At 36.6% G+C, this 26,034-nt stretch overlaps 1 protein-coding gene across 1 annotated transcript in view; it reads left to right on the forward strand.

Moving 5' to 3' along the window:
• Positions 1-26,034, forward strand: part of TRHDE (thyrotropin releasing hormone degrading enzyme) — a gene marked incomplete at both ends in the record, with an annotated part of 372,282 nt that overhangs the window by 280,600 nt on the left and 65,648 nt on the right. The window contains 4 exons of the mRNA XM_080935655.1: positions 289-476; positions 4,565-4,653; positions 17,122-17,255; positions 17,367-17,422. Coding sequence (XP_080791781.1) covers positions 289-476; positions 4,565-4,653; positions 17,122-17,255; positions 17,367-17,422 — 467 coding nt within the window. The remainder of the gene's footprint in view (positions 1-288; positions 477-4,564; positions 4,654-17,121; positions 17,256-17,366; positions 17,423-26,034) is intronic.

Below are 26,034 nucleotides of genomic sequence, written 5' to 3' on the forward strand. Positions count from 1 at the left end.
TAGACCTATCAGGAATGCAAAATAATCCTAAAAGTTCTTGCTTTAACTTATATAAATGCATTTTATATTCTGATATGAAAATTTTAATTTTAATGAAACAACTGTATGTATGGAACATAACAATAAAAGCCAGTCACGTCAAAAATTAAAGTTGCTAGTACCTAATGTTTGCTTCAGCAATTTTAAATTACTCCATATTGAAGTAATGGTAAAAAGGAGAACAGGTTAATGTTAACTATGCTTTGGAGAAGTGTTAATGGATTAATTTATACAATTTTGCTTGAACAGGCTTTAAAAAGGAATGGGAAGTATGTGAATATACAAGAAGTGATGGATCAGTGGACGCTCCAGATGGGATATCCCGTTATCACCATCCTGGGGAACATGACAGCAGAAAAGAGAATACTTATCACTCAGCAGCATTTCATCTATGACAGCGGTGCGAAAACCAAAGCACTTCAGCTTCACAACAGCAGGTACTGCACACACAGGCTGTGGTTTCTCAATATTGTCTTACATGTTCATATTTTAAGTTGTTGAGGAATGTTTTGCATAGAAGAGTTTTGAATAATACTCATTCTCTTTGCTTAGGAAGTTCTAGAACAGAAGTGGAATACTGTTTTCATTTGTTTATTTTTTTGTTTCATTGTGTTTCTTCTTTTGTTGCCATTTCTTCAAGGTTTTTAAAAGCTAATTAATTCAATAAATATGTATTTGATGTGTATGATGTTTACCCTGTTTGTTTGTGCATTATGTGAATGCCTAGTGTCCAAGGAGGCCAGAATATCACTGGATTCCCTAGGAATGGAGTTACAGATGGTTGTTGGATGCCATGTGGGTATTGAAATTTAAATTTCAGTATTTGAAAGAGCAGCTCACGCTATTAACCCCTGACCCTTCTCTCTGTCCCTTCTTCAAGATGTTAACTTTCAACATAACAGCATTTATTTCAGAAGGCAGAACTTTGAATTAACATGGTGACTTTCAGAAGATAAGGTTTGGGTCTTTCCTTCCCCATGAATAGTTTTTGAATTAAATTTAATAGTTAAAATGTGTTGCCATGAATTAAGTGGAATTGAACAAAATGTGCCTTACAAGACAAATGAGAACTGAAACTAACAATCCAGAAAAACTCATTAAACCAAAGTCTCATACTTACTAATGTATGAGTTTAAGGAACATAATGTAGACCTTAAAATACTCCAAGGATTAGTGGGGCCATATAGGATCAACATATGTTCGTTTCCTGTCAATTAGTGTTTGAGCTCACTGGCTAGATATAAAACCTAGAGAACTGTTTTCTGTTTCGTAGGCCCCCCCCTTTTTTTTTCTTTCAAAATTGGATCTCACTCTGTAGCCCAGCTGGTCTAAGGCTTACTGTTCATCCATGGCTAGCCTAGACTTACAGAGATCATTTTGTCCTAGCCATTTTATCTGTCTAGAATTATGATTTATTTTTTTATCTTTTATTCAAAACCCTTATCAGTTTTATTCAGTGCTTTTTCTCTCTTGTTCTTCATTTTAAAGGATAAGCAGAAGAGAGTTGAAAGTTTTATTAACCAGTGCCATTTCTTATAAGAAGCTCTAATAAGAGTGGGTCTCAGGAAAGGTAGGGGTGGGGAGAGATACACAGAGGGACAAGGTGAAAATTAATAAACAAAATTAGAGTTCTTGGTTGGCTTAGTCTGTTCTTTCTTTTTACTTTGGAAAATAAGGTATCTGACTTTATCATTCATGAGTATCCATAAGACCTGGAGCAAACTGTGCCACCTAAGAGGTCATGAAATCATTTCCAGGTTAGTTTGGTCCAGGCACAGAACAGTGGTTGAACAATTCTTTGGTGCTTTCTGAAGGCTGTATATAGATTTTGACTTAGGAAAGCAAGGTCACTATTTTTATTTCTTGTGTGTATGTCTGTGCGTGTATGCTCCTGTGTACCAAACTACACATGTGGAGGTTAAAGGACTACCTCAGGTGTCCATCATTGTTTTCTATATTGTTTGAAGCAGGATCTGTTGTTCATCATTGTGTATGTTGGTCTGGATGCTGTAGTTTCAACTTTGCTTCTCATGTTCACGTAGGGCATCACAAGGGTGCACTACAACTTTATGTATGATCTGGGATTTATACTTAGGTTTTCTTGTTCAGGAAACCTGTTACCCAGTGAGATTTGTCTCCAGCAATAAATCAAGGGCTTAAGTTCCTTGTTCTAGATATAAGTTGAGGTTGGCATCCAACTCTCTGGATTATTGCAATACACAGTATCCTGCTGGAGTCTTGCTGTGGTCAGGAAGAGTTGCAATGTGTCTGCTGTGCTCTTTTTGGTCCATGCAGCATCAAAGGCTCCCAGTTACTCCCTCTCTGTGTGAGTTTAGGAACAAAATTATCAGGCATCAACCTTGGCTTTGCTTGAAAGTACTTTGTTGTTGCAAAGGGGGAGAGAGACTAGTCCAGGCCTTTGAGAACTGCAATCTTGACAAAGTGTCACTGCTGTAGAGAAACATACAGGAAACAGTAAGTAAGACAGGATCAATTTTGAACAAGAAATATTTTGTGTTACCTACAACATGCATTATTTTACTAGCACTAGCCTAATCTTTAAAGTAAAAGGTAACGTCTGGGCTGTGTAAAGATATATAAGAGCAGAGAGCTTTGTATCTGCTAGAAGCACACAGAGCTCATAAACTCTGAGCACTTGCCACATAATGTACAAAGGAATCTGATACTGATGAAAAGCATCACGTAGTCCCAGGAATGATTTTCTATTTAAAGAAGCAATAAAATCTATATTCAAGTTTACTGTCCTAATTTTTATATTATTGATCATTTAATTCTTTGTAACATTCTGGTCAAAGATTCAATACCAATTCTACTGGATATTTGAATAGAGCCTTTTTAACTCTTTACAGCACAATGTGTTTCATTGATGTAATGGAACTTGCTTATCTATGCCAACATCACGAGTAAGTTGTGAAGATTTTCCAAGCAGAGTTAATTCTTTGTTTTATTTTTCTCCTGGAGATATTTGAATATGACTACAACATACTCAACATATTTTAATGGAGCTAGTAATTACATTTTTGATATACAGTCCTTGTATCACAGCATAGAAAGATCCTTACATAACTAAAGATTTCCTAAAGTTGGATGATGTGTGACTTAGCATGACATTTGCGCCAGAATCTTGTTAGACATTGGGACATTTTTTGTGGCATTTTTAAATACAAAAAAATCAACACTTTGCAGGGTTGCATAACGTCCTCTTATATGCCAAGTTGCTTCTTAAAGATCTGATCTACACAGAATTGTATGCAGGAACCCAGTGAGACTTCTCTTCACTTCTGAGTTGACAACAAAATTTTATACTGATCTTCCTTAATATGATACTATTTTATAAAGAAGTCTCTCCTCCTGACTCAAACATGCACTAGTATATTCTCATATATTCTGCCTTTCTCCAATAATTAGCATTAAATGTTTATTCACTCTACAATGACAACCATTGAGGAAGACAGGTAGGCACAGGGGCCTTGACGTGTTTATTACACACTCTATAGTCCCAGGCGCTGTCTTCTAAAACTTTTCAATACACCATTCACTCACATGGTTACCGAAAGCACAGACAATGTCTTGTCAAATTTCAGGTATTTCTTTCTTATGATATAAGTGCTGGCTACCACATTATTACTCAAGGGACAATGTGAGGTCAAAATAGCTTCTTTATAATTCAAGAAGGAAGCAAAGTACAGTTGATAGATAGATGATGAAATTATTTTATGTGTGTCTGGCTACCTACTTAAGATTAAATTGATATAAACTTATCTATGAGTCTAGACCTCTATTTTTCCCTGTGAAGAAACTAATAAAATAAGATTTGTTTTTAAATAGGTAATATTTATGGATGACCATTTTGTTGGTGACTTTTTGACACATCATCTTAGAAATTTCACTTTGGAAACCAGAATGTACAGTTCTATATTATTCTTTATATAACTCTGAATTTTCGTAAAAACAGATCATTTTTAATCTTTATTCTTTGCTGAGTACTTTGATTTGCCATATAAATCTCTGTAAAATATGTGGATAATACACATCTGATATGTTAGGCAATAAATAAAAACAATATTAATATGCAAATGTGGAAAACTACTGAATTGTCTATTAGTCTAATCCACAAACAAAGTAGAAAAGACCTATTTTTAGACTTTAGTCAATAAAGAGCTTGGCTTGAATTTATAGATTTTAGTTGCACTTATTTCTAAGATGCAAATCTATTTTTGCAAGATAAGTTGTTTTGTAGAAGTTCTTTTGCACTGAAATTAAAACTTGTAGACAATAAGTCTCCTCAGTGGCAATGGAAAGATAAGCTTACCTTGTGCATACATTGTTTAGGCCTGAGATTTATTTGCTAATTGATTTCAATATTTATTTATGGATTGATTATATTTTTCCCATCAAGAGTACTAAAGACTGTAAGAAGATGCAGAGACAATGCTTGCTTGCTTTTGTTTTAGGATAGCTGATATGCCTGTTTTTATTCTTAAAGCTTTCTTTTCTTTTCCAGTTACCTGTGGCAGATACCATTAACCATTGTGGTAGGAAATAGAAGCCATGTGTCTTCAGAAGCAATTATTTGGGTGTCTAACAAATCAGGTAAAATATAAATTCCCTCCCAGGGAACTGATTGCATTTAGATACTTGTTTAGAATCTTTGCCTCTGTTTCTCAGCTGCTACAGAAGGTGGATAATGACAAATTAAAACAGAAAATATGGGAATCATAATCACTTCTGCAAAATTAGGCACAATATGATTTCTAAATAGCTTAATTTTAGACTGATATATAAATAGTAAATTTGTTTATTTCAAAGCAAAAGAAGTAGTTATAGTATTAGTCTTCTCAGAACTGTATAAATGTATAATCTAAAATGTAATTGAAATATAAATGCTACTAGTTGTCATGTATGAAGGATACTGAAACAGACCTCTTTATTTAATCTTTCATTTACAGTCCAGAATTTATCCTCCTCCCAGTTCCCCCCCTGACTGTTACACATCCAATACCTCCTCCCACCCAACTCCATCTCCAGGAGGATGTCCCCACTCCCCTCACCCCCATCTCACCAGTTTGCCCCACTCCCTGGGGCCCCTATTCTCTTGAGGGTTAGGTGCATAATCTCTGAGTCCAGACCCAGCAGGCCTTTGCTATATATGTGTTGGGGGCTTCTTATCAGCTGGTGTGTGCTGCCTGGTTGGTGGCTCAGTGTCTGAGAGATCTCAAGGTTCCAGGTTAGTTGGGACTGCTGGTCCTCTTACAGGGTTGCCCTTCTCTCAGCTTCTTCCAGTTTTTCCCTAATTCAACCTCAGGGGTCAACAGCTTCTGTCTGTTAATTGGGTGCAATTATCTGCATCTGACTCTTTCAGATGCTTGATGCATCTTTCAGAGGGCAGTCAGGCTGTCTCTATAAGGAACGAAAGAACAAGATTTCTCTTGGCATTAGGTAATTGTAGGGACAGTTATGGAGACATAGTAAAGTCGTCAAACACACTCCTAGTTAGAATCAGGCTTCAAAAAGATGAAAGATATTAGATTCAATTCTTTTTCTAAATATCTTCAAATCACACAAGGAGCTATTTCAATTCACTGTCAGAAAGAAAGCTATTTTTTTTAAAACAAATCTATATCCTTTATGCTTGAGTACAAAACTGGTTTCTTCCATTTCAATATTCCAAATGCTTTGAGAAAAAAAAAATCATAGTTTGATTTTCTTACCACTTTCTCACAGGTTAGTGATTTCTTTTTTTAAAAAAAAAATTATTAGATACTCTTCATATTTACATTTGAAATGTTATCCCCTAGCACACCCCCTTCCATCACCCCTACCCCTCTACTTGTCTGCACAAAGGTGCACTAGCTCCTAATCACCCTCTCCACCTCAGTGCCTTGGCATTCTCCTACATTGGGAAAATGTGCTCTCCCTGGACCAAAGGCCTCTTCTTACATTGATTGCAGACAATGCTATTCTCCACTACATATGTAACTGGAGCCATGGGCCTCTCAATGCATGCTCAATGGTTTGTGTTCTAGTCCATGGGACCTGTGGAGGATTTGGTTGGTTGACAATATTGTTCTTCCCATGAGGCCACAACCCCCTTCTGCTCCTTCATTCCCCCTACCCCAGCACCCTTGCTGGGGTCCTCATATTCACTCTGATGGTTAGCTTCAAGTATGCTCAGCTGCACAACTCTGGTAGAGCCCCTGAGGAAGCACCCCTATCTGGTTCCTGCCAGCAAGCACCTCCCAGCATCAGCTGTAGTTCTTCGGCACATTGGCTGCAGGTGGGTTGGATCCCCAAGTGAGGCAGCCCCTGATCAATCCCCTTTTCCAATCCCTGTTCTTCTACTTGATCCTGTACCTCCTCATGTGAGTGTTTTGTTCTCCCTTCTAAGAAAAACTGAGGCTTCCACATTATGGCTTTCTTTCTTTATGAGCTTCATAAGGTTTGTGAATTGTTTCTTAGGTATTCAGAGCTTTCTAGGGCTAATATTCAATTATTAGTAACTGCATATCATGTGTGTTCTTTTGTGACTGTGTTACCTCACTCAGGATGATATTCTCTAGTTCCATCCATTCGCCTAGGAATTTCATAAAGTCATTGTTTCTAATAGCTGAGTAGTACTTCATTGTGTAAATAGCTGAGTAGTACTCCAAGGTACCACACTTTCTGTATCCATTCCTCTGTTGGTGGCTATCTGGGTTCTTTCCAGCCTCTGACTATTATAAATAAGGCTGCTGTGAACATGGTGGAACATGTGTCCTTATTATATGTTGGAACATCTTTTGGGTATATGACCAGGAGTAGAATAGATGGGTCTCCAGGTAGTACTATGGTCAATTTTCTGAGGAACTGCCAGATGGCTTTCTAGAGTGGTTGTACCATCTTACAGTCCCACAAACATTGGAGGAGTGTTCCTCTTTCTCCACATTCTTGCCAGCATCTGCTGTCACCTGAGTTTTAGCCATTCTGACTGGTATGAGGTAAAAACTCAGAGTTGTTTTGATTTGCACTTCCCTGATGACTAGATTAGTGATTTATATTGTTTTATTACTTTTTAGAAAACATTTTAAAATCACAAACCTTTTAATTTTGAGTAAAATAGAGTATAAAAAACATTGATTTTTCTTAAAAATATATATCTTGTAAGGGATATATATATATTAGAAGGATAAAGCAAATACTTATATTCAAATATTTTGATGTTTTTCACTTTAAATAATATCCTGAAATTTTCTCCTTCTTCCTCTTGTATGTTCTTCTTACTTTGCCACTTGTTTTTCTCTTTACCTCCATGTGGTTCTTTCTCTCCAAGTCCAAGAAACCTCAAACCCTCCTCTGCTTCTTCTGCCCAGCTATTGGCTGTTGGCATCTTTTTTTTTCCAATCACAATTAACTGGGGTAAACGTCTCTCAGTGTCTTACATGTGGACTCTCATCTTTAGGTTTACCAAACCTGGGAACCTCAGATTAGCATTAGAATACAAGGATCATTAAACCAACCCACTACAAAAATCTTCTGAATGCAGACACATGGAAGAAGAGGAAAGAAAGACACCTTTTTGTGCTACATTTCCATTTGAATGTCATACACTTTCTTTGGAAGTCTTCCATTCTAATGACTAGCAGTAAAATTAAATGAGCTCAGTGGGGAATGTCTGACGGTTGTATCTTTTCTTTCATATTGTTTTATCTCATTGGGTTGAAAATATTATCATGTAAAAACAAAGACTATTATTAAAAAATATTAAGTGTCATGTTTTATTCCTATCACCATAAGTTTAAATAAATTATACATTTAATTATGATAGCCAGTCAATATTTTACAGTTTCATTACCCATGATAAGCATTTCACTTTTGCAATATTATGGTATGTCACTGGTATGTAATATCCATAAATTTCATCTAGTTTTTCACATGTTATTGACAATTCATTTTAAGGGCACATTAGATGAGTAGTTAAATCATAGATAAATGCAGTTTATTATAGTCTAAAGGTATTATATAAAGCAGTTTGTATATTTTTAAAAGCAGGTTAAAGTGACTTTTTATTTTTATTATGAAAACATAAATAATCCTGAAAGACCCCCAAATTGCGGAAGCCCCTCACTCTAGTACCTGGAGAACGTGAACCCAAGAACTCACAGAGAGTCAATCTTGCTGCAATCAGGCAAGAGGTTTATTCAAGGGGAGGGGGAGGCCAGAGCTTTGGGAATGACACATATCTCACACAGGAGATAGAGGAGTCTACCCTTACCTCAATTAGGGGGACATTTTTATAGGGAAAATTACATATGGTGGTTAGCACATAACAATTTCATTGGTTCATTCAAATTGGCACAATCTGTCTGCTTTTGGATGTGATTCAACTCCAGACCACTCTGTTTTGGGGCACACTGACCTTCATACTAGTTTTTCTCAGGACTGCAGAGTCAGACCTTATCCAGACCAGGTAGTCTGCAATTTTTGTTCTCAGCCTTGTCCTCAAGGCAGGGTCAGTGGGACCAACTTGAAATTTTAACTCTTTTAGTCCAAACATTTATGATTATAACTAGTATGTTAATTGGGTTTTTATAAATGATGAAAGGAGGGAAGAAAAATGCAGTCTAAAAATAATTTAATCTCAAATATTAAAAAATGACATATAGTATGGCTTTCCTCCATCGGGATTTACTTATGATCCACAAGCACCGATATTCAGTAATCTCTTATTCATATTTTACAAATGTGGTAATCAAGTAGTGATGAATGCTTGCCCAATGTGTCAATTGTCTAGCCAAGTGAAAAGCAGCTGTTTTGAGCTTGCTTTTCTTTTCTTCAACTCTAGGACACACACACACACACACACACACACACACACACACACACACACACACACACATACACACACACACATGCACACACACATACACACATGCACAGAGAGAGAGACAGAGAGACAAAGAGACAGAGAGACAGAGAGACAGAGAGAGAGATGGGGTTACTTTACTACTTGCCTTCTAGGCACAATTGCTGGGCGTTACTATCTCCTTCCTGGAAAACCATGCAGTTACCAATTTATTATTTCCACATTCCCACTTGCACCAAACTTCAGTGGCTAGTCCCACCTAGTCCCTGCCAAACATCTTTGGCTATCCACCTATAGCAGAGGCCACAGTCCCCAGCCCCCAACCCCTACCCCAGAGTTTACATGGTTGTTGCTGTGTTCTTTTTCTTCCAAAGCACCCCCAAAAGCTCCTCCATCCTTCCCTTAATCTGCCTTTTCCTCTTGGGACAAGGAAACCCTGCCTGTAACTTCTGCCCAAAACTTAGTCCCTGGCCTTCTTTACTGACAGATCAAGAACCAGTTGGAGAACAAGACCTTAGCATCAGGACCTCTCTCTACACATCATAGTGTGATTTGGAAACTTGGCATATGAGTGTTTATGGGTTTCAAGAGATATTACTTCCTTGGATTTTCATAAGAATACAGTGAAAACTGGATCAATATATGCCATAATCTCTGAGATAGCTTGTCACATCTCGTCACATATGCTCTTAGCTGACTTATTTTATTTTTAAAAATCTTGATCTACAAGTAGCTTATTTGCCTTGAAATGCTTCACTATCATTGCACTGTCTTTCCCACAGTTACTTAAAGTCTGTTATAGAAAACCAACTCTTCTATACATTGATATGGTGTGAGTCTTGTGCCATTTAGACATAAATATAATTTCCAATTATGAGAAACATTTAAAATATAAGTTCCCTACTTCTTTTTTACTACAGAACTCATCAAATATCATACCTCATTAGGCGGTCAGAAAAGATCTTTTTAAAATTCATTGTCTGCTATTAGTTAATTTGCAGAACATTTTGGGAATGTAATTAACTAGTACTGCAAAGACATTTTAAAAATCTATTACAAAATCTTTCTGGGAATTGTTTCTCAAAGATATCATTTGTAATAGAACATACAAATATTCATGAATAGTGATATCTTTGGGATTTTGATGTAAGTTTAGTAATAGACTTCTTTAAAACAGTTGATGCCTGTTTGTCTTGTCTTATTCAGACAGTGTAGATATTAAAGAATTATCATGTTTAAGTATATACACTCATTTGACTATAATCTACCTATACGATTTTTAATAGAATAAATAAAAATCAGAACAAATAAAGTTACATGGGATTTATAAATGTCACTATCCAAGTTGTCAATAAGAAACAACTTGTAAGATAATTTAAGATAATGCACAAATACGTTATCATTTGATGTTTGCAAAATATATGCCATTTGTTCATGTGCTAAGCTTGATGCCACTGCTTAACTAGAAAACAGCACTAATTACTTTTACCTAAGTATGTGGGTCTGAAATGTCTCAGAGGGTAGGAGCATGTACTGCTCTTACAGAATATCTAAGTTTGTTTCTCAGAACACATTTTGTGTAGCTCCCACCCTCCTGTAACTCCCCTTTCATGGAATTCAGTGACTTCTGGTACCTGCATGAACCTATAATCATGTGTACATTACCTACACACACACACACACACACACACACACACACACACACACACACACATCTATCTATCTATCTATCTATCTATCTATCTATCTATCTATCTATATATTGCAGAATAGATATATTTCACCTCCAAACAAAAAATTCACCTCCAAACAAAAAATTCACCTCTAAACAAAAAAAAAAAAAAAAAAAAAAAAAAAAACCAAAAAAAACAAAAAAAAAAAAACAAAAAAAAAAATTGGCTAGACAATTGACACATTGGGCAAGCATTTCAGCAGCTCTGGGAACTTTCTCTGAAATTGACCACATGCATGTACAAAAAGCAAGTATGAACACATACAGGAAAGTAAAAATAACACCCTTCGTCCTATCAATCAGATCACAAATGATTAAGGCAGGAATTAAAAAAATAACAGAAACAACAGAAAGTTTACAAATGCATGGAAACTAAGCAATGCTATACTGTATGAAAAAATGGTCAGGACATAAATTAGGAAAGAGATTGAAAACTTTCTGGAATGAAATAAAAATTAATGCGCAGCATTCAAAAATGTGTGGAACACAATGAAAGCAATTTTAAGAGGCAAGTTCATAGCACCCAGTGCCTAGACCCGGTGCCTAACGTACATATCTCATATAAGTAACGTAACAGCACACTTGAAAGATCCAGAAAATAAAGAAGAAATTACGACCTAAAGGATGAGATGGCCAGGAATAATGAAATGTGACACTCACATACATAAAATAGAAACAAGCAAACAATATAAAAATTGATGAAACAAGAATTATCTTTTGGGAAATTCACTGACTGACAAATCCTTATCCATGTTACTTGAAGGTATACAGAAAATATCAAAATGAACAAAGTTACAGATGAAAAGGAAGCATGACAATAGATACCTAGGAAGTCTAGAAAATTATAAATGCATGATTTAAAATCTATTGTCCAGAAAATTAGGAAATTTCAAAGAAATGGATAATTATCTCGATACATACCACATACTAATATTAAATCAAGATAAGATAAACAGTTTAAAAAGACCTATGAATTCTAATGAAATAGAGGCAGTGATTAAAAAATCTTTGAGCAAAAAAACAAATAGAGAGCCTAGGACCAGATGGTTTTAGTACAGAATTCTACCAGAGTTTCAAGGAACAATTAATGCTAATACTCTTCAGATTATTCCACAAATTAAAAACACTATGACCATTGTACAAGTTTTATAAGACCACAAAAAATACCTTAACCACATAGAGAGAAAACAAAGAATATTACTTATCAATTTCTTTCGTGAACATAGATTCAAAAATTCCCAATAAAATATTTGCAAACTGAATCCAAGGACACATCCAAAACATCATCCACCATGATCAAGTAAACTTCATCTCAGAGATGCTGGAATATTTAAACATACACAAATAGGTAAGATGTAATCTACTATATTAACAGACTGGAAAACAAAATCTACACCATCCTCTCATTAGACTGAGAAAAACCTTTTGATTGAATATATCTCCCTTTTTAATAAAAGTATTGGAGAGACTAGAGATAAAAGCAGTGACTTAGTTATGTTTTTCCATTGCTGCTAAGAGACACCATGACCGTGGCAACTGTTACAAAGGAAAACATTTCGGGCTGGCTTACTTATTCTGAGGTACAGTCCATTATCATCATGGTAGCAAACATGGCCATGTCTAGGGTGGCCTGGTGCTGGAGGAGCTGAGTGTTTTGCATCTTGATTTGAAGGCTGCTAGGAAAAGACTGGAATCCAGAAAGCTAGAAGATATGACACAAAGCCCACCTTCACAGTGACATACTTCCCCCAAAAAAGCCATACCTAGTAATAGTGCCACTTCCTGGGACAAGCATACCCAAACCACCACATTTCACTCCATGGTCCCCATAGGCTTGTTCAAACACATAAGTTTTTTGGGGGCCATACCAAGCCATAACATGATGCACAATACAACTAGTCCAATTTCAAAAGTCTCACGGTTTAAAACAGTCTCAACAGTGTTAGAAGTCCAAAGTCTCTTCTGAGATCCATCCAATCACTTAACTGCCATTCCTCAAACGTCAAAAAGCAGATCACATACCTCTAACACTTCAGGATATACATTACCATTCTGAAATGTCATAGTGAGGAAACATGGGACAAAAGCTAGAACAAAAAGACTAGCTGGGCAAACTCCAAACCATGTATCTCCATATATGATATAAAAGCTCTCTTCAGATCTCCAACCCCACTAAGCTTTGCTGACTGTAACAAACTTCTTCTGTGACTGTTTCCACTCCTTTAGCAGCTTTTATCAGCAGGTATCCCACAGCTCTGATATCTCTAGCATTTTTGGGTATCTAAGGGATCGTAAACTTTATACTTTCTTGATACCATGTCTGGGATCCACACATGATCTTTTGAGCTCCTCCTAAGGGCTGGAGTCACATATCCAGCTCTGCCCTCTGTAACACTTTAGGCTCCCGCTGACTCTACTCCACTGCTGCTGCTTTTCTTGGTGATCATAACATAGTACTGGCATCTGGACTCTTCTGCTGCAACTAGGATTCACCAGAAGCCTCTCATAGGCTCTTTTCATAATGCAAAGCCTCAACTACTTTGCATGACCCCTTCAGTCCTGAACCATCTACTGCAGCTGAGGCTACACCTTTACCAGTGACCTTCCACGGCCTCTCACAGTGCCAAGCCTCAGCTGTTCTCCATGACCCTTTCATGTCTTCAAAACCACTAACATCTGGGTGATTCTTACACATTACCAAGTCCAGCTGAAGCATGAGCCACAACCTTAGCTATATATTTGTGCTCTCAGAAAATCTTCCCAGAGGATTTTGTCTTAGTGATGGTAGCCTCGTTTTAATCACCGCTAATTTCTTAGCTCCGACTAAGCAGTACCAGTTGTCACAGTGGTCTTTTCCATTCTTCACTTTAAAGCCAGAGCCACATGCCTGAAGCTGCTGAGGTCTGCTGCTTGCTGGGGCTGGAACATGCCCTCTTTCTTCTATCACATCATTCCCAGCTTTCTGTTTTCCAAGTCCTTCACTGCCTAAACATGGTTGTCCTGCAACTTCCTCTGTAAATTTACCTTGAACTCAGAGATTTTTCATACCTTTGTCTCCTGAGGTCTGGGATTAAAGACATGTACCACTATACCTACACTGAAGCTTTCCTCTACTTAAAACTTTCTCTGTACCAGGCTGGCCTTGAACTCAGAGATCTGATCTTTTTGCTCTCCTGTAATTTGAGAGGCTACCAGTCCTAGGCCTAAGCTTTGCATGGCCACTATTCCTCAAGACATGGTTCAAAGTGTGTATTACCCATTTATGGATTGTAGTTCACTTCAGGTTAATAGTCCCAGTACAAACAAGAACCAAATAATAATAACACGCAACACGATAAAACTATTCCTTGTTCAATAGCAAATGCAAACTCAGTGAGGTTAACTGGCTGAGATCTTGCTCCAAAGTCACCATCCCTTCATCTGTTTTATTCCTTGAACACAGGATTTAGCTCCGTTTCACTTCCTGGTGTCCTTTTACTCTTTCAACCATCCATTTTCTATTTATCCCTTGCTTCATTAGAGTGAACCACAGCACAGAGTCTAAAAAGGGTTGTTTTGAGACTATTTTCTTAATGCAATTAATTTGTCTCTTGTCACCTTATCTTTAGGCAGGCACTTTGGACAACAGAAAGGAAACTACATTTTTCTCCAAAATACCTCAAAATGGTATCTTGGTCACATACTAAAATTCTTCTCCTCTAAAATCTCTAGAGTCAGGCTTCCACAGTTCAAATCACCCTCAGCAACAAAGTCTTCACTATTCCTACTAAGACATCCCATTAAGACCCTCTTAATTCATTCCACTGCTTTCCAAAATCAAAATCCTCAAATCCACATTCTTCAAATTAAGAGCATGGTCAGGCCTATCACAGCAACACCCTAGTCTCTTGTACCAACTTCTGCATTAGTTAGGGTTTCCATTGCTGTGAAGAGACATCATGATCAAGGCAACTTTTATAAAGAAAAACATTTAACTGGGGCTGGCTTACTGGTTCTGAGTTTCAGTTCATTATCACTATGGCAGGAAGCATGGCAGCATTCAGGCAGGCATAGTGTAGGAGGAGTTGAGAATCCTACATCTTTATCTGAGGGCTGCAAGGAGAAGACTGGCTTCCAGGCAGCTAGAAGGGAGGACTCAGCCCACCCAAGTGACACACTTCCTTCCACACTGCCTAACAGTGCCACACCCTGGGGCACACATATTCAAATCATCACAAGTGGCATACCTCAACACATCAATATATATACCTTATGGCCAAGTTCATAATAACTTCAAATTCATATTAACTTCATTCAAAGTTTTACTATTCTTTAATTATTAAGCAGATACCATTACAGAAAACTACCACTGACAGATAAAAATTTGTGGAGTCCAGTCCCAATGCATATATCTAGAAAACATCTCCCATACCTAAGGCTCAGGAAACAATGTGAAAGATAGGTCGCAAATGAGTAAGAGCTGAACACAGGTCACAGGGAGTTTGCTGTGCGAGAGGGTTTCCAGTGTCTCCCTGGCATGACACCCTATGCATTATCTGAACGCGGACAACAACAGACATGCTATTGTGAATGGGAAGAAGCTGCCCATTAGGCTTCAGCCTTACACAGACAATTACAAGCAACTACAAAATGCCCAGAGTAGTGGCTCTAGTCTTCCCTGGGGAAGAACCCACTAACTGGATAATTGATAATAAATTATCTGCCCTGAGTTCATACATACAAGTGACATTATACAGATGGGGCAGGTTATGTAGTTAGGGATATAATTAACAATACAATGTACTTTTCCAAGTATGTTTGTAATGGTATTTAGTGTAAAAGAGGCCACTCATTTTAAAGAGAGCTAGGAGGGGTTTATGAGTGTGTTCAGAAAAGGAAATGGATGGGGGAATGATGTAATTATGCAATTATTTCAAAAACTAAAAGAAATGATTTTTATAAGTTTTGAATATTTGAAGGCAATCAGGAATACATAGAAAAAAACATTATCTTCAACACTCAACATTTAATTTTCCCAGACATGATTATTTAAAACATTTTTTTATTATGTTACTTTAGATTGTCAAAAATATCTTCTAGAAAAAAAAGAGACTTTCTAATGAAAGTTGGAAGACTCATAAACTCATGTGTATAAGAATTAGCATTTGAAGGCAGTTTGACATGTCATTTAACAAAACTACAGTAGATTCTCCCTTGAATCTGTGACCACAGAGGATATACAAACAGGATTAAGTATTAATATTACCTCGATTACATTATGTTGTATGGCTGATTTTTGAAAAAGTCTAACCTGTAATATACATTGGATTAATTAGTCTGCATCATACAACCTTTCCCTGTGTACTTTTTACTTGAGAGTAATTTTTACATTCCTTTCTTAAAGGATTACAAGCAAGTTTCATTTCTTCTAATGTGTTTATAAAATCTTGGTCAAGATATATGGTTTTGAGTCATAGAAATTAAAACATGCCAGTATGTTGGTTTCTAGTGTTTTTTTTTTTTTTTATTTCATCTGTACCCCAAACTGTGTCTGTGTGTGAATGCAAATTTTAATTTAACTTCACTGTGCAAGTTCTGTCAAGAATAAGTCTTGAAGTTCGACAGAAAAATTATTACAGTTGCGACTGATGTTTGTTGTGTGAAAGCCATGAAAGGCGACTGCACACAAATGAAAGTAGCTTCATGCCACATTTGAAAAAGTTAAATATTAAATATGTATGAATTTATAACATATTTCCTGGCCTTTGTAAATTGAGGTACTTCATGAACAGAGATTCAGATTTTTTTCCTTTATGAAGTATGCATTCTCTTTGTTTCTAACTCTATGTGGAGCTGTTGGAATCTTGAACAAATTAGGTTCCTTTGTTTTATCATTATTGTTGGTTTTGCAAAGTCTGTTATTTATTTGCACTCCTAGGAAATACATGAGGAAAAGCTAGATACATGAATGACTTTCAAATAAATAAAGAACCATTGTTTTTTATCACTATGTTCCTGGACATATGTCTAAGGACTTCTTTTGTTCTGGTTGCAAACACACACATGTAATCTAATTAAAAGCCATATGAATATAGTAGGAGAATTCTAGGTGACATTTATTTCAAGTATAGTAACTGCATATCAAATAAAGAGTTGTGTCAAAAACAAAATTGTTAATTATGAAAACCTCACTAATTGCTGTAATAATGAGTAACAATATAAACACTTTCTATTCAATTTTAAATGAGGGGATTAATTAAAAACGGGTTTCAATTACATTTTTGGGTGACATTTTCTTCAAATCATTTGTAATGTTGTTTCTGGTATTTGAAAGACTTTATTCCTTTTAAACATTAAGAAATTAAGACTCACATGGTTTTATGTAAAATTTATTTTAATGTCTGCAAAAACAGTACTGACAAAAATGTATAATTTTAAGCAAAAAATGTTTAAAATCTTTAAAAAAAAAGAAATTAAGACTCTACTTACTCTCAAATGCTACTTGCAGAACAGCACAGAATTACACACTTAGACAAAGGAAGCTGGATCCTTGGAAACATTAATCAAACTGGCTACTTTAGAGTCAACTACGACCTAAGGAACTGGAGATTACTGATCGATCAGTTAATCAGGAATCATGAGGTACATCCTTGATCTACTTATTCATTATCTGTTTTGCAGTGTAAACACCTGTCATTTTAATGATCAGAATTACCACCCTCATCCTTTCTTTTTTCCTAACTGGACTCATAGGTACTTTCTGTCAGTAACCGTGCGGGCTTAATCGATGATGCCTTCAGCCTGGCCAGGTATGTTTTACTTGCGATCTCCACACTAAAATCCATGCCTGTAAGACGTTTCACATGAATTTAAATTTTATATTCATACTTATATGCAAAGCTCTTTCTTATAATATCTTTGTTTTTTATCTGAATTATATTCAGTGGTCTAGACTCTAAGTCAATAATAGCCCTAGGCTATTTTAAGACAGTAAAAGCTTTATCAATTTTACTGAAAGTTTAGTGACAAACTATGGAGATTTTTGAAATCTCTTAATTAATGAAATCTATACCATGGCCCTTGCTGCCACATATAACTTTTGATGGAAAATACCTTCAATATTATTCCCATGAATACCAGGGTAATGTTAACTTCAAAGCTGTATTTGAATATTATCCATTTGGGAAAAGTTTACACTGAGAGACAGAAACCAATATTCCAGAGCGTGTCAGTCATGTTTCAAAAGAACTGATTACATTAATTAGCAAGTAACTTAAATAATTAGATTTATAATTTTTTTTTCTCTTTTGGTTCTTCAAGACAAGCTTTCTCTATGTAGCCCTGGCTGTCCTTGAACTCGGTGTGTTGACCAGGCTGTCTCGAGCTCACAGAGATTTACCTGCCTCTGCTTCTTAAGTGCTGGGATAAAAGGCATGCCCCACTGAGATTTTTCTGTACTTTATCATAGTTTGATAATTTTTTCCCTAATCTGTGATTTGTTTATTTATTAATTATGGCTTGCACATGTGAACACAAGGCTTAGGTTAGTAATGGGCATCAGTTCATTCATGAGACCTGAAACTGCTTTTATGCTTTTATAGTTTATGTGGTCAATCCAATCTCAATTCCTTACATATATTAAAAAATACTCCTTTTTCCTGTAGCATTTCAATCTATCTAATGATGAGCTTAATGCAGGGTACTTGGTAATTATTTTGATTGAAGCAAAACTTTACTATCAAGCAACTTAAGAGATTGTTCTTGCTCTCTCTCTCTCCCTCCCTCCCTCCTTTTCCCTCTCCCTCCTCCTTCCTCTTGCCCTCTCCTCCTCCTCCTTTATTTGTGTTTGTAAATAAGCAATGTCCAAAGGAGAGTTCATAGGACAAATTTGAGGCACTGTTCTACTGACATAAAGGACAACAAAGCCATCAACTCTGATTTTCCCTTTCATTATTACACAAAGCATTACAAGCCATCACTTATTGCTTGTTTTTTCTTTGCTACACCATGGTGTGGCACATCATGCCACAGACAGGACCCTATTACTCACTGAGAACATCCAAAAATGATTGATCGTCAAGATCTACAGTGGAGGAAGAAAATTGACATGGGAAATTGTCCTTGGAACCCTATACTTGAGAGTCATTTCCATGTCCAACTGTACTCTAACCTAAACCTCAGATCACAAGCTCAAATAATAATAATAATAATAATAATAATAATAATAATAATAATAATAATAATAATTAAAAGCACACTAATTAAACCAAGCTATTGATTCATCAAAGGTGACCACCCTTCCATCATGCAGTAACATCTTATTATGGAAAAACTTAGAAGCAGTAGAGATGGACAAAAGGAAGTATAGAGGAAGAAGTCATATATCACTGTAGAGGAAGTGAGATATAAAGAGGAAGGTTAAGATGCAGCTTTAGCTCCATAGAAAATGGTGAAGACCCGAGAGAAAATAGGAGGTACAAGAATTATTTTACATTGAAGATGGGAGAGTTCACTAAATCATAAAGACGGTTTGCTTATGGTCACTGTGATACTTACTGAGGTAGAATCAGAAGGAGAGACATCTTGAATGTGAAGAATAGAGGGTTAGGAGAAATAACACTGGCAACACAAACCCGAGTATTAGCAATTAACTGTTAAATATGCACTAGGTGTAGACATCTACCCACTTAACGTAAAATATGGGCATGTCTCCTTTTAATGGCAAAGTTGCTCTAGGACCCTCCACATGAACCTGAATCTTCGATGTCCATGTCTTAAATAAAGTGACACACTACTTATATTAACCTGGGAACAGCATTAAATGTGCTCTAAATTCTTAGTTACTTGCTACCTACTAACCTACAAATACTATACAGACAGTTGTGTATGGAATAATTGTATTTCTGAAGACATTAAAACTTTGAGATATATAATCATTACTTATGAAAAAAATGAAACATCCCTAAAATACCATTGGATTCATATCTGCGTCTGTAGTTCATGAAATGTTAAATTAATAGAGTGAAAGTAAATGAGTAGAGGTTAAGATGCATTCCTGCAAATGCGCTCTCTATACTTGGACCTAACTGTTGTTGCTTTTATTTAATTATTCAAAAAATACCTCATATTTTAAAATGCTGTTTATATAGATTTCCTTCAAACACAATGGTAAATCGGGTAATCCTTGGCCTCTAAAATGACAAGTACAAAAGGAGCAAATACTCAAAGAACACAAGCAGGTGACAGACAAAGCTGAGGCTTGGTTAATGACATCTTTAGTGAAAGAATTCAGTGCCTGTGCTTGTCATGGATGTTTGATAGGAACTTTGGGGGTTTACGAGGGATTAAGTCACTTAGCTATACTTGTAAAGATTCTAAGTGTGTGTGTGTGTGTGTGCGTGTGTGTGTGTGTGTGTGTGTGTGTGTGTGTGTGTGTGTGTGTGTGTAGTGTTGGGTTGTTGAGTACCCAACAATGATACAGCAGATATCATAAATTCCAATCCAGGTGAATTGATGCACTTTATGGTATCCCTCCCTGTCAAATCTTCCTTTTCTATTTGAAATACTGTTCACTCAAACTGTAAATGAACAAGTAGAAATATTTCGTTTCGGTAGCCTTCAGGATAGGCTTGTCTGTGTCTTCATGGACACTAAGGATGTTATTGTTTCACAGTGCCCGTTTACTGATTCCTTGTTATTTTTGCAAGACACAGAGGCAAGTGTTCACTGGCCTGTTGGTGATTATTGTTGCTTAATTTACTATCTTGTTCAGAATCACACCGATATTTGTATAATCATAATTCACTAATCTGGAAATATTCATGTCACTATTTTTGTGAAATCTTCTATTGAACTTGATAATCTTTAGCTATATTGAAATGTAGCCAATGCTGTAGTACACTTTTGCAATCCTGGAACTTGCGAGGTTGAAACACAATGTGCTTGAGGTTAGCCTGGAATACACAGTGTGTTCCAGGCAAGACTGAGCTATAACGTCACCGTGTCTCTCAGGAAAACAAACAGCAAACAACCAAGCCAAAGACAGGCACTTGAACATTCCAAATGTAACTAAATTTGAACAACAAAGTGTTAAGACTTAATTTTACCACATCAACCACCTACCGTTCCTTTATCATCCTCACACATAAAATTTGGAATATTTGGTATATATTATATCAGACATTTTCCCTTCCTAAACCTATATACTGTTAAAATTTAAAACCATAAAGAAAGATTTATTCTATCTCCTGTGTCATTTATAAAAATAAATTCTGGGAGCTTTTCATAATTTCTGAATCCTAATTATGCAGCCTCTGGTGAGTACCCTGGACTAATTTTCTGTTGTGCTCATTTGAAGTTTTATAGAGTTGAAGCCAATAAGTGGAATTTGAGGCTGGAAAAGCATAATATCTTTTAAAAAATAAGAGGCAAGTCATATAGTGCCAAGTCAAATTTTACTGTCAACCATATGTAAAGTACAATTTCTCCAAACTCTCCATTATAGCAAATGTGTATTTATTTAAAAACTGACAACCCGCTAATTCAAACTTATTTAGAAATTATTAATTTACAGTTTAAAAATGTGTTATTGTTGTTTATACATCTACTTTCTGCATCCTCACAGAAGCAAGGGAAAGCTGGATAGAAGTAGGAGGAGGGGGCAAGGAAAGGGGATAACGTTTGAAATGTAAATACATAAAATATCCAATAAAAATGCAAAAAAAACTGAAGAAAAACAAAGAAAGAAGACTGAATATATCACAGGGAACAAGGCTTTGCATCCTTTCCTGCTTTCACATTTACGCCTTGCTTGATTTCCTGCCATGACTTCTTGAAGTGGACCTATAAACTTGAACAAACCCATTCCTCCCCAAACTGTTTTTGATCTTCTATAAGGATTCCCCACCCACACACACATCCATGCCACCTCACTGCCCTGGCATTCCCCTACACTGGGGAAATGAGACTTTATAGGACCAAGGGCCTCTCCTCCTATTGATGCCCGGCAATGCTGTCCTCTGCTGCATATGCAGCTAGAGACAAGGGTCTCTCCACGTGTACTCTTTGGTTGGTGATTTAGTCCCTGGGAGCTCTGGGGGGTCTGCTTGGTTGATATTGTTGTTTTTTCTATGAGGATACAAACTCCTTCAGCTCCTTTAGGCTAACACCTTCATTAGGGTGCTGGTGCTCAGTCCATTGGTTAGCTGTAAACATCCTCATCTGTCTTATCTTGAAAAGCGTCTCAGGAGACATCCATTCCATATTAGTTTCCTGTCAGCAAGCATTTCTTGGCATGAACAATAGTGTCTGGGTTTGGGGCTGCATATGGGATAAATGTCAAAGTGGAACAGTCTCTGGATGGCCTTTCCTTCAGTCTCTGCTCCACTATTTGTCCCTGTATTTCCTTTAAACAGGAACAATTCCAGGTTAATTTTTTTAGAAGTGTGGGTGGCTCCATCCCCCTATTGGGGGCCTTATCTAACCTCTGGATATGGTCTCTACAGGTTCTCCCTCCCCTTTGTTTGGAATTTCAACTAATGTCATCCCTGTTGGGTCCTGGGAGCCTCTTGCTTTCCTGACATCTGGAACTTGCTGTTGCTCATCCCCTATTGCTACACACTTAAGTTCAAATTCCTGCATATCACCCAGTCTTCTCTCATTCCTGATCCTCCTCCCCTTTCTTCCCCTCTCTTGTCTTCCCCCCAAGTGCCTCCCACCATCTTTGAACATCTTGCAAAGTGGTTTTTGTTGGCTCTTTGACGTCTTCCTGCTTCTTCTCTGTCTAAGGTTTCTTTTGTAACATAGGTGATGATCCATCTCCTCATTTCATGCTGTAAATAGTACCATAATCTCAAAGAAGTAGAAGTGTGCTGGGACCCAACAGAATGTAATGGCTTTTTCTACTTTCATATACTTGCATACATATAGTGTGCAGCCCCCCTAAGAAGTAGGAAAAGGACAGGCTTAGAAAACTTTGCTGAAACCACCCAGTCTGGCTGCACCTTAGTTATGACTTTCCAACTCAGCTTTGGAGATGACAGGAAACCCTCCTCAGGTGCTCAGGGATTTGAATATCCTGATCAAGGATCTGGAATCCCTCTGCTATCCACTGCCTTGTGAATTCAGATTGCACGAGTTTGTTTTTGGCATAAACACTTTGTACCGCTTTGCTTAAAATGTGATAGAACATCCATTTATTCATTTATGGAATTACTCTGTAGCAGCTCTGGTTGTCCTGGAACTTACTTTGTAGACAAGGCTAGCCATAAACTCACAGATATCTACTTGCCTCTTCCTCCCAAGGACTGGAAGGAAAGGTATGTAAGACCATGCCTGGTTAGGGTTATTAATGACAGGCTATGTGAAATTTATTGTATTTACTGGCCACTGAGATGAGGGTAGATACCTAACTCTTTCATTAGACTCTTTGGAGGACAGTATTCATGTAATATTACACTGCTAGTAATTTTCTATTAAGCCAATGGGTTGTGTGTATGAGAGAATTAAAAATTTATAAATCCTAAAAGTGATAAAATTGTTGATTACAAACAAGGTTTATTGTTGGCTATATGCTTCCAGTCCTCTTCACTAAAAAAATGTTACTGAAATTACCAGTATTCTTTCTGCCTTCCTCCCAGTGGAGACTTTCCATATGATGATCAGTGAGTCCAAGTGAATCTTTTCTTTTCCTGAGCTGCGTGGTCATCCCCAAAGATCACATCTTTCACATCCCCAGGCTGGGGACTCTAATTATCTATTTGTCATCTGCAGCTGCAAATGCACATCTTGAGACACAGGAGAAAGTGGCCTTGAAGTCTGCTTGTTTCAGACCTTTCTGCATGCAATTATTTAAAAATCTATATCCAAAAGGTCTCTAAATTGGGCTTAGTTTTTTTTTTCTTTCTTTCAACACTTCACTACAGATAAATGTTGAAAATAGTCTAAAAGCATTTTCAGGACATTTTGCTGTAATGAGCTGGGAATCTTCTATTTTCTTTCTATTATAACCCAGTAAAAACTTAGACTGTATTTCTGAATTTTTCCAGTGACTCTATATTCCTACAGGCAAATGCTGGTTAGCTCAAGGTTAGAGAATGGGTTAACATATTTCTTTGAGCTGTCTGTAGAAACTTCTTGAGGGTGGAGCCACAGATGTTGTCCCCGGGATAAGAATTTATGAGAGGTATTGTACTTGGCACTTCTGAGACAGAGCCTTCTGCCTATAAAGGGTGGGTGGCCAAGTGGCTATTGAGATGGCATCTTTCTTACAGGTTTTTACATCATGCTGCATTAAATCAGAAGCGAATTTGTAACCTTCCCATGCCAAATGTGTGTGTCTGCTCTGTAAGAGAATTCGTTAACATTAATGTCTAATGCCTTCAAGTGCTGAGGAGAAAGCAGAACAGGAGGATTTTGACATCACTTCTAGATTTGATTCATTTTCATAGCTAATAGCTTGGTCTCATAGTTTTAAAAATAAAACTGGGTAGATGTCTGGCAGGTCACGTTATTTTGTTATCTAAGCATACTCTTTTGATAATCACTAGTCAGGGTTTCCAAACGGTACTACAATTATTTGTATTTGTATTCTTCAGTAGCTCATGAAAAGGTATATTATAATTTTATATCACATGCTTTCTCTAGTTATTACCTGTATAGTTGTAATTCCTGTATTTATACGACATAAATTTTCATTCCCAGTGATTCTCTAAGTGTTTTGCAAACTAAACTTGGTAGTTCATTTCACAGGTTTCATAGAATCTTCTGGCAATTTTCAAGAATTTGAAATACAATTTATTTAGGTATATCTGCCTCAAATGATCATTTATATCATTATACCATATTTACTTGAATGTATTTTTAAGGTGGTTTCTTAGTGATGAATTCTAAGAGGAAAAGATATAGGTTTTGTCTAGCTAAGTTTTAGGGATTGGAATTTTTAAGTATATTTTGTAGTTTTTTAAGATTATACTATAATCACATTAGTTTCTCCTTCCATTTCCTATCTTCAAACACTCCCACATATGCTTCTTTGATCTCTTTCAAATTAATGGACTATTTTTTCAGTAATTATTGTTACTGTGTGTGTGTGTGTGTGTGTGTGTGTGTGTGAGTGAGTGTTCTTAAACACTTAAATCCAACCTGTTCAGTCTATCTACACAATGTTATTTGCATGTGTATGTTTTCAGAACTAACCACTTGACATTGGCTAACCAATTGGTGTTCTCTTTTCTACAGAAGGCTATTTCTCCAGTCTTAGCATTCTTTAATTGTCTATAGATTATTGTGGAGGGTTAAAACCTCCTAAGCTTTCTTTCACTCACTTTAGTATATCTTCTGGGTTCCAACTTATTCAGCTAATTGTTAGGGTTTGTGGGTGTAGTCTCTGACATTCCTAGGTAACACAATCTTACAGAAAACTCCTTGTTTCTCTGGCTCTTACATTCCTTCTGTACTCTCTTATGCAATGATCCCTGAGCCTTAGGTATAGGAGTTGTGTATCCATTGTACTTTGCTCCACAACTCTTCATTTTGTTGGTTGTGGTTTTCAGTAATGACCTCTGTCTGTTGCACAAAGAAGTTTCTTTACCAGTGGTGAGAACTACACTTTTCTATGGGTGTAGAGACAAATATTTACAATTTTTGTTGTCGTTTAAATAAAGTGGTAGTTGTAGGTTCTCCTTTCATGATTTCATGGAAGATCAATGACTTCACTAGCCCTGGGTAACTGGCTAGGTTTCTAATGCAGGCATTGTGTAATGGGTCTGTTGTCCAATTAGAGAGCTGTTCATTATTGTCAAAATATTCATGCAATTATTACAATCTTAGTATACTTGTTTCACGCTGGTAGTTATTATTCACTGATATCATAGGTAGGTACTGCTGTTGTTTGCTTCCTTCATTAGGAAGCTTGCATGGTACTTTTGGTATGATGAAATCTAGTCTTCAGGGAGGAGGTTTTCAGTTCAATTCCAGCTCAGGGTCCCCTAAACACTATGCCTGCAGTGCATGCTGTCTTCACCTTCTACTTATCATACTTTTGACTGGATTTGTCAGTTTCTTCAAGCTCTGTGCATCTCTATTAGAAAGTGATTGCACTGGTATTTGTGGTTTAATAGGGTTGCATTTATGGCAAATCTTCCTGTCTTTTGCTATCCACCTAGAGACAGCTGCTCATTTGAGTTATCTTTCTTGGTGATGCTATGGAGACATAGGGCTTGATCTCATGTGATCTTCAATTTCACCTTACCTCATACTTCTCATTGTACTGATTTTATGACTATGAATTCATATTGCAGTTTTACATTATGTGTATCTTCAAAAATTAACCCATTCTTGAAATAAATGACTGTCACCTGGCTTTGCAGATTTGCCAGATGTCATGACTGTTTGGTTAATGAAATTGGATTAATGTACCATG

The sequence above is a fragment of the Micromys minutus genome (genome assembly GCF_963924665.1).
Source record: "Micromys minutus genome assembly, chromosome: 22".
In the NCBI taxonomy this organism is placed as follows: Eukaryota; Metazoa; Chordata; class Mammalia; order Rodentia; family Muridae; genus Micromys; species Micromys minutus.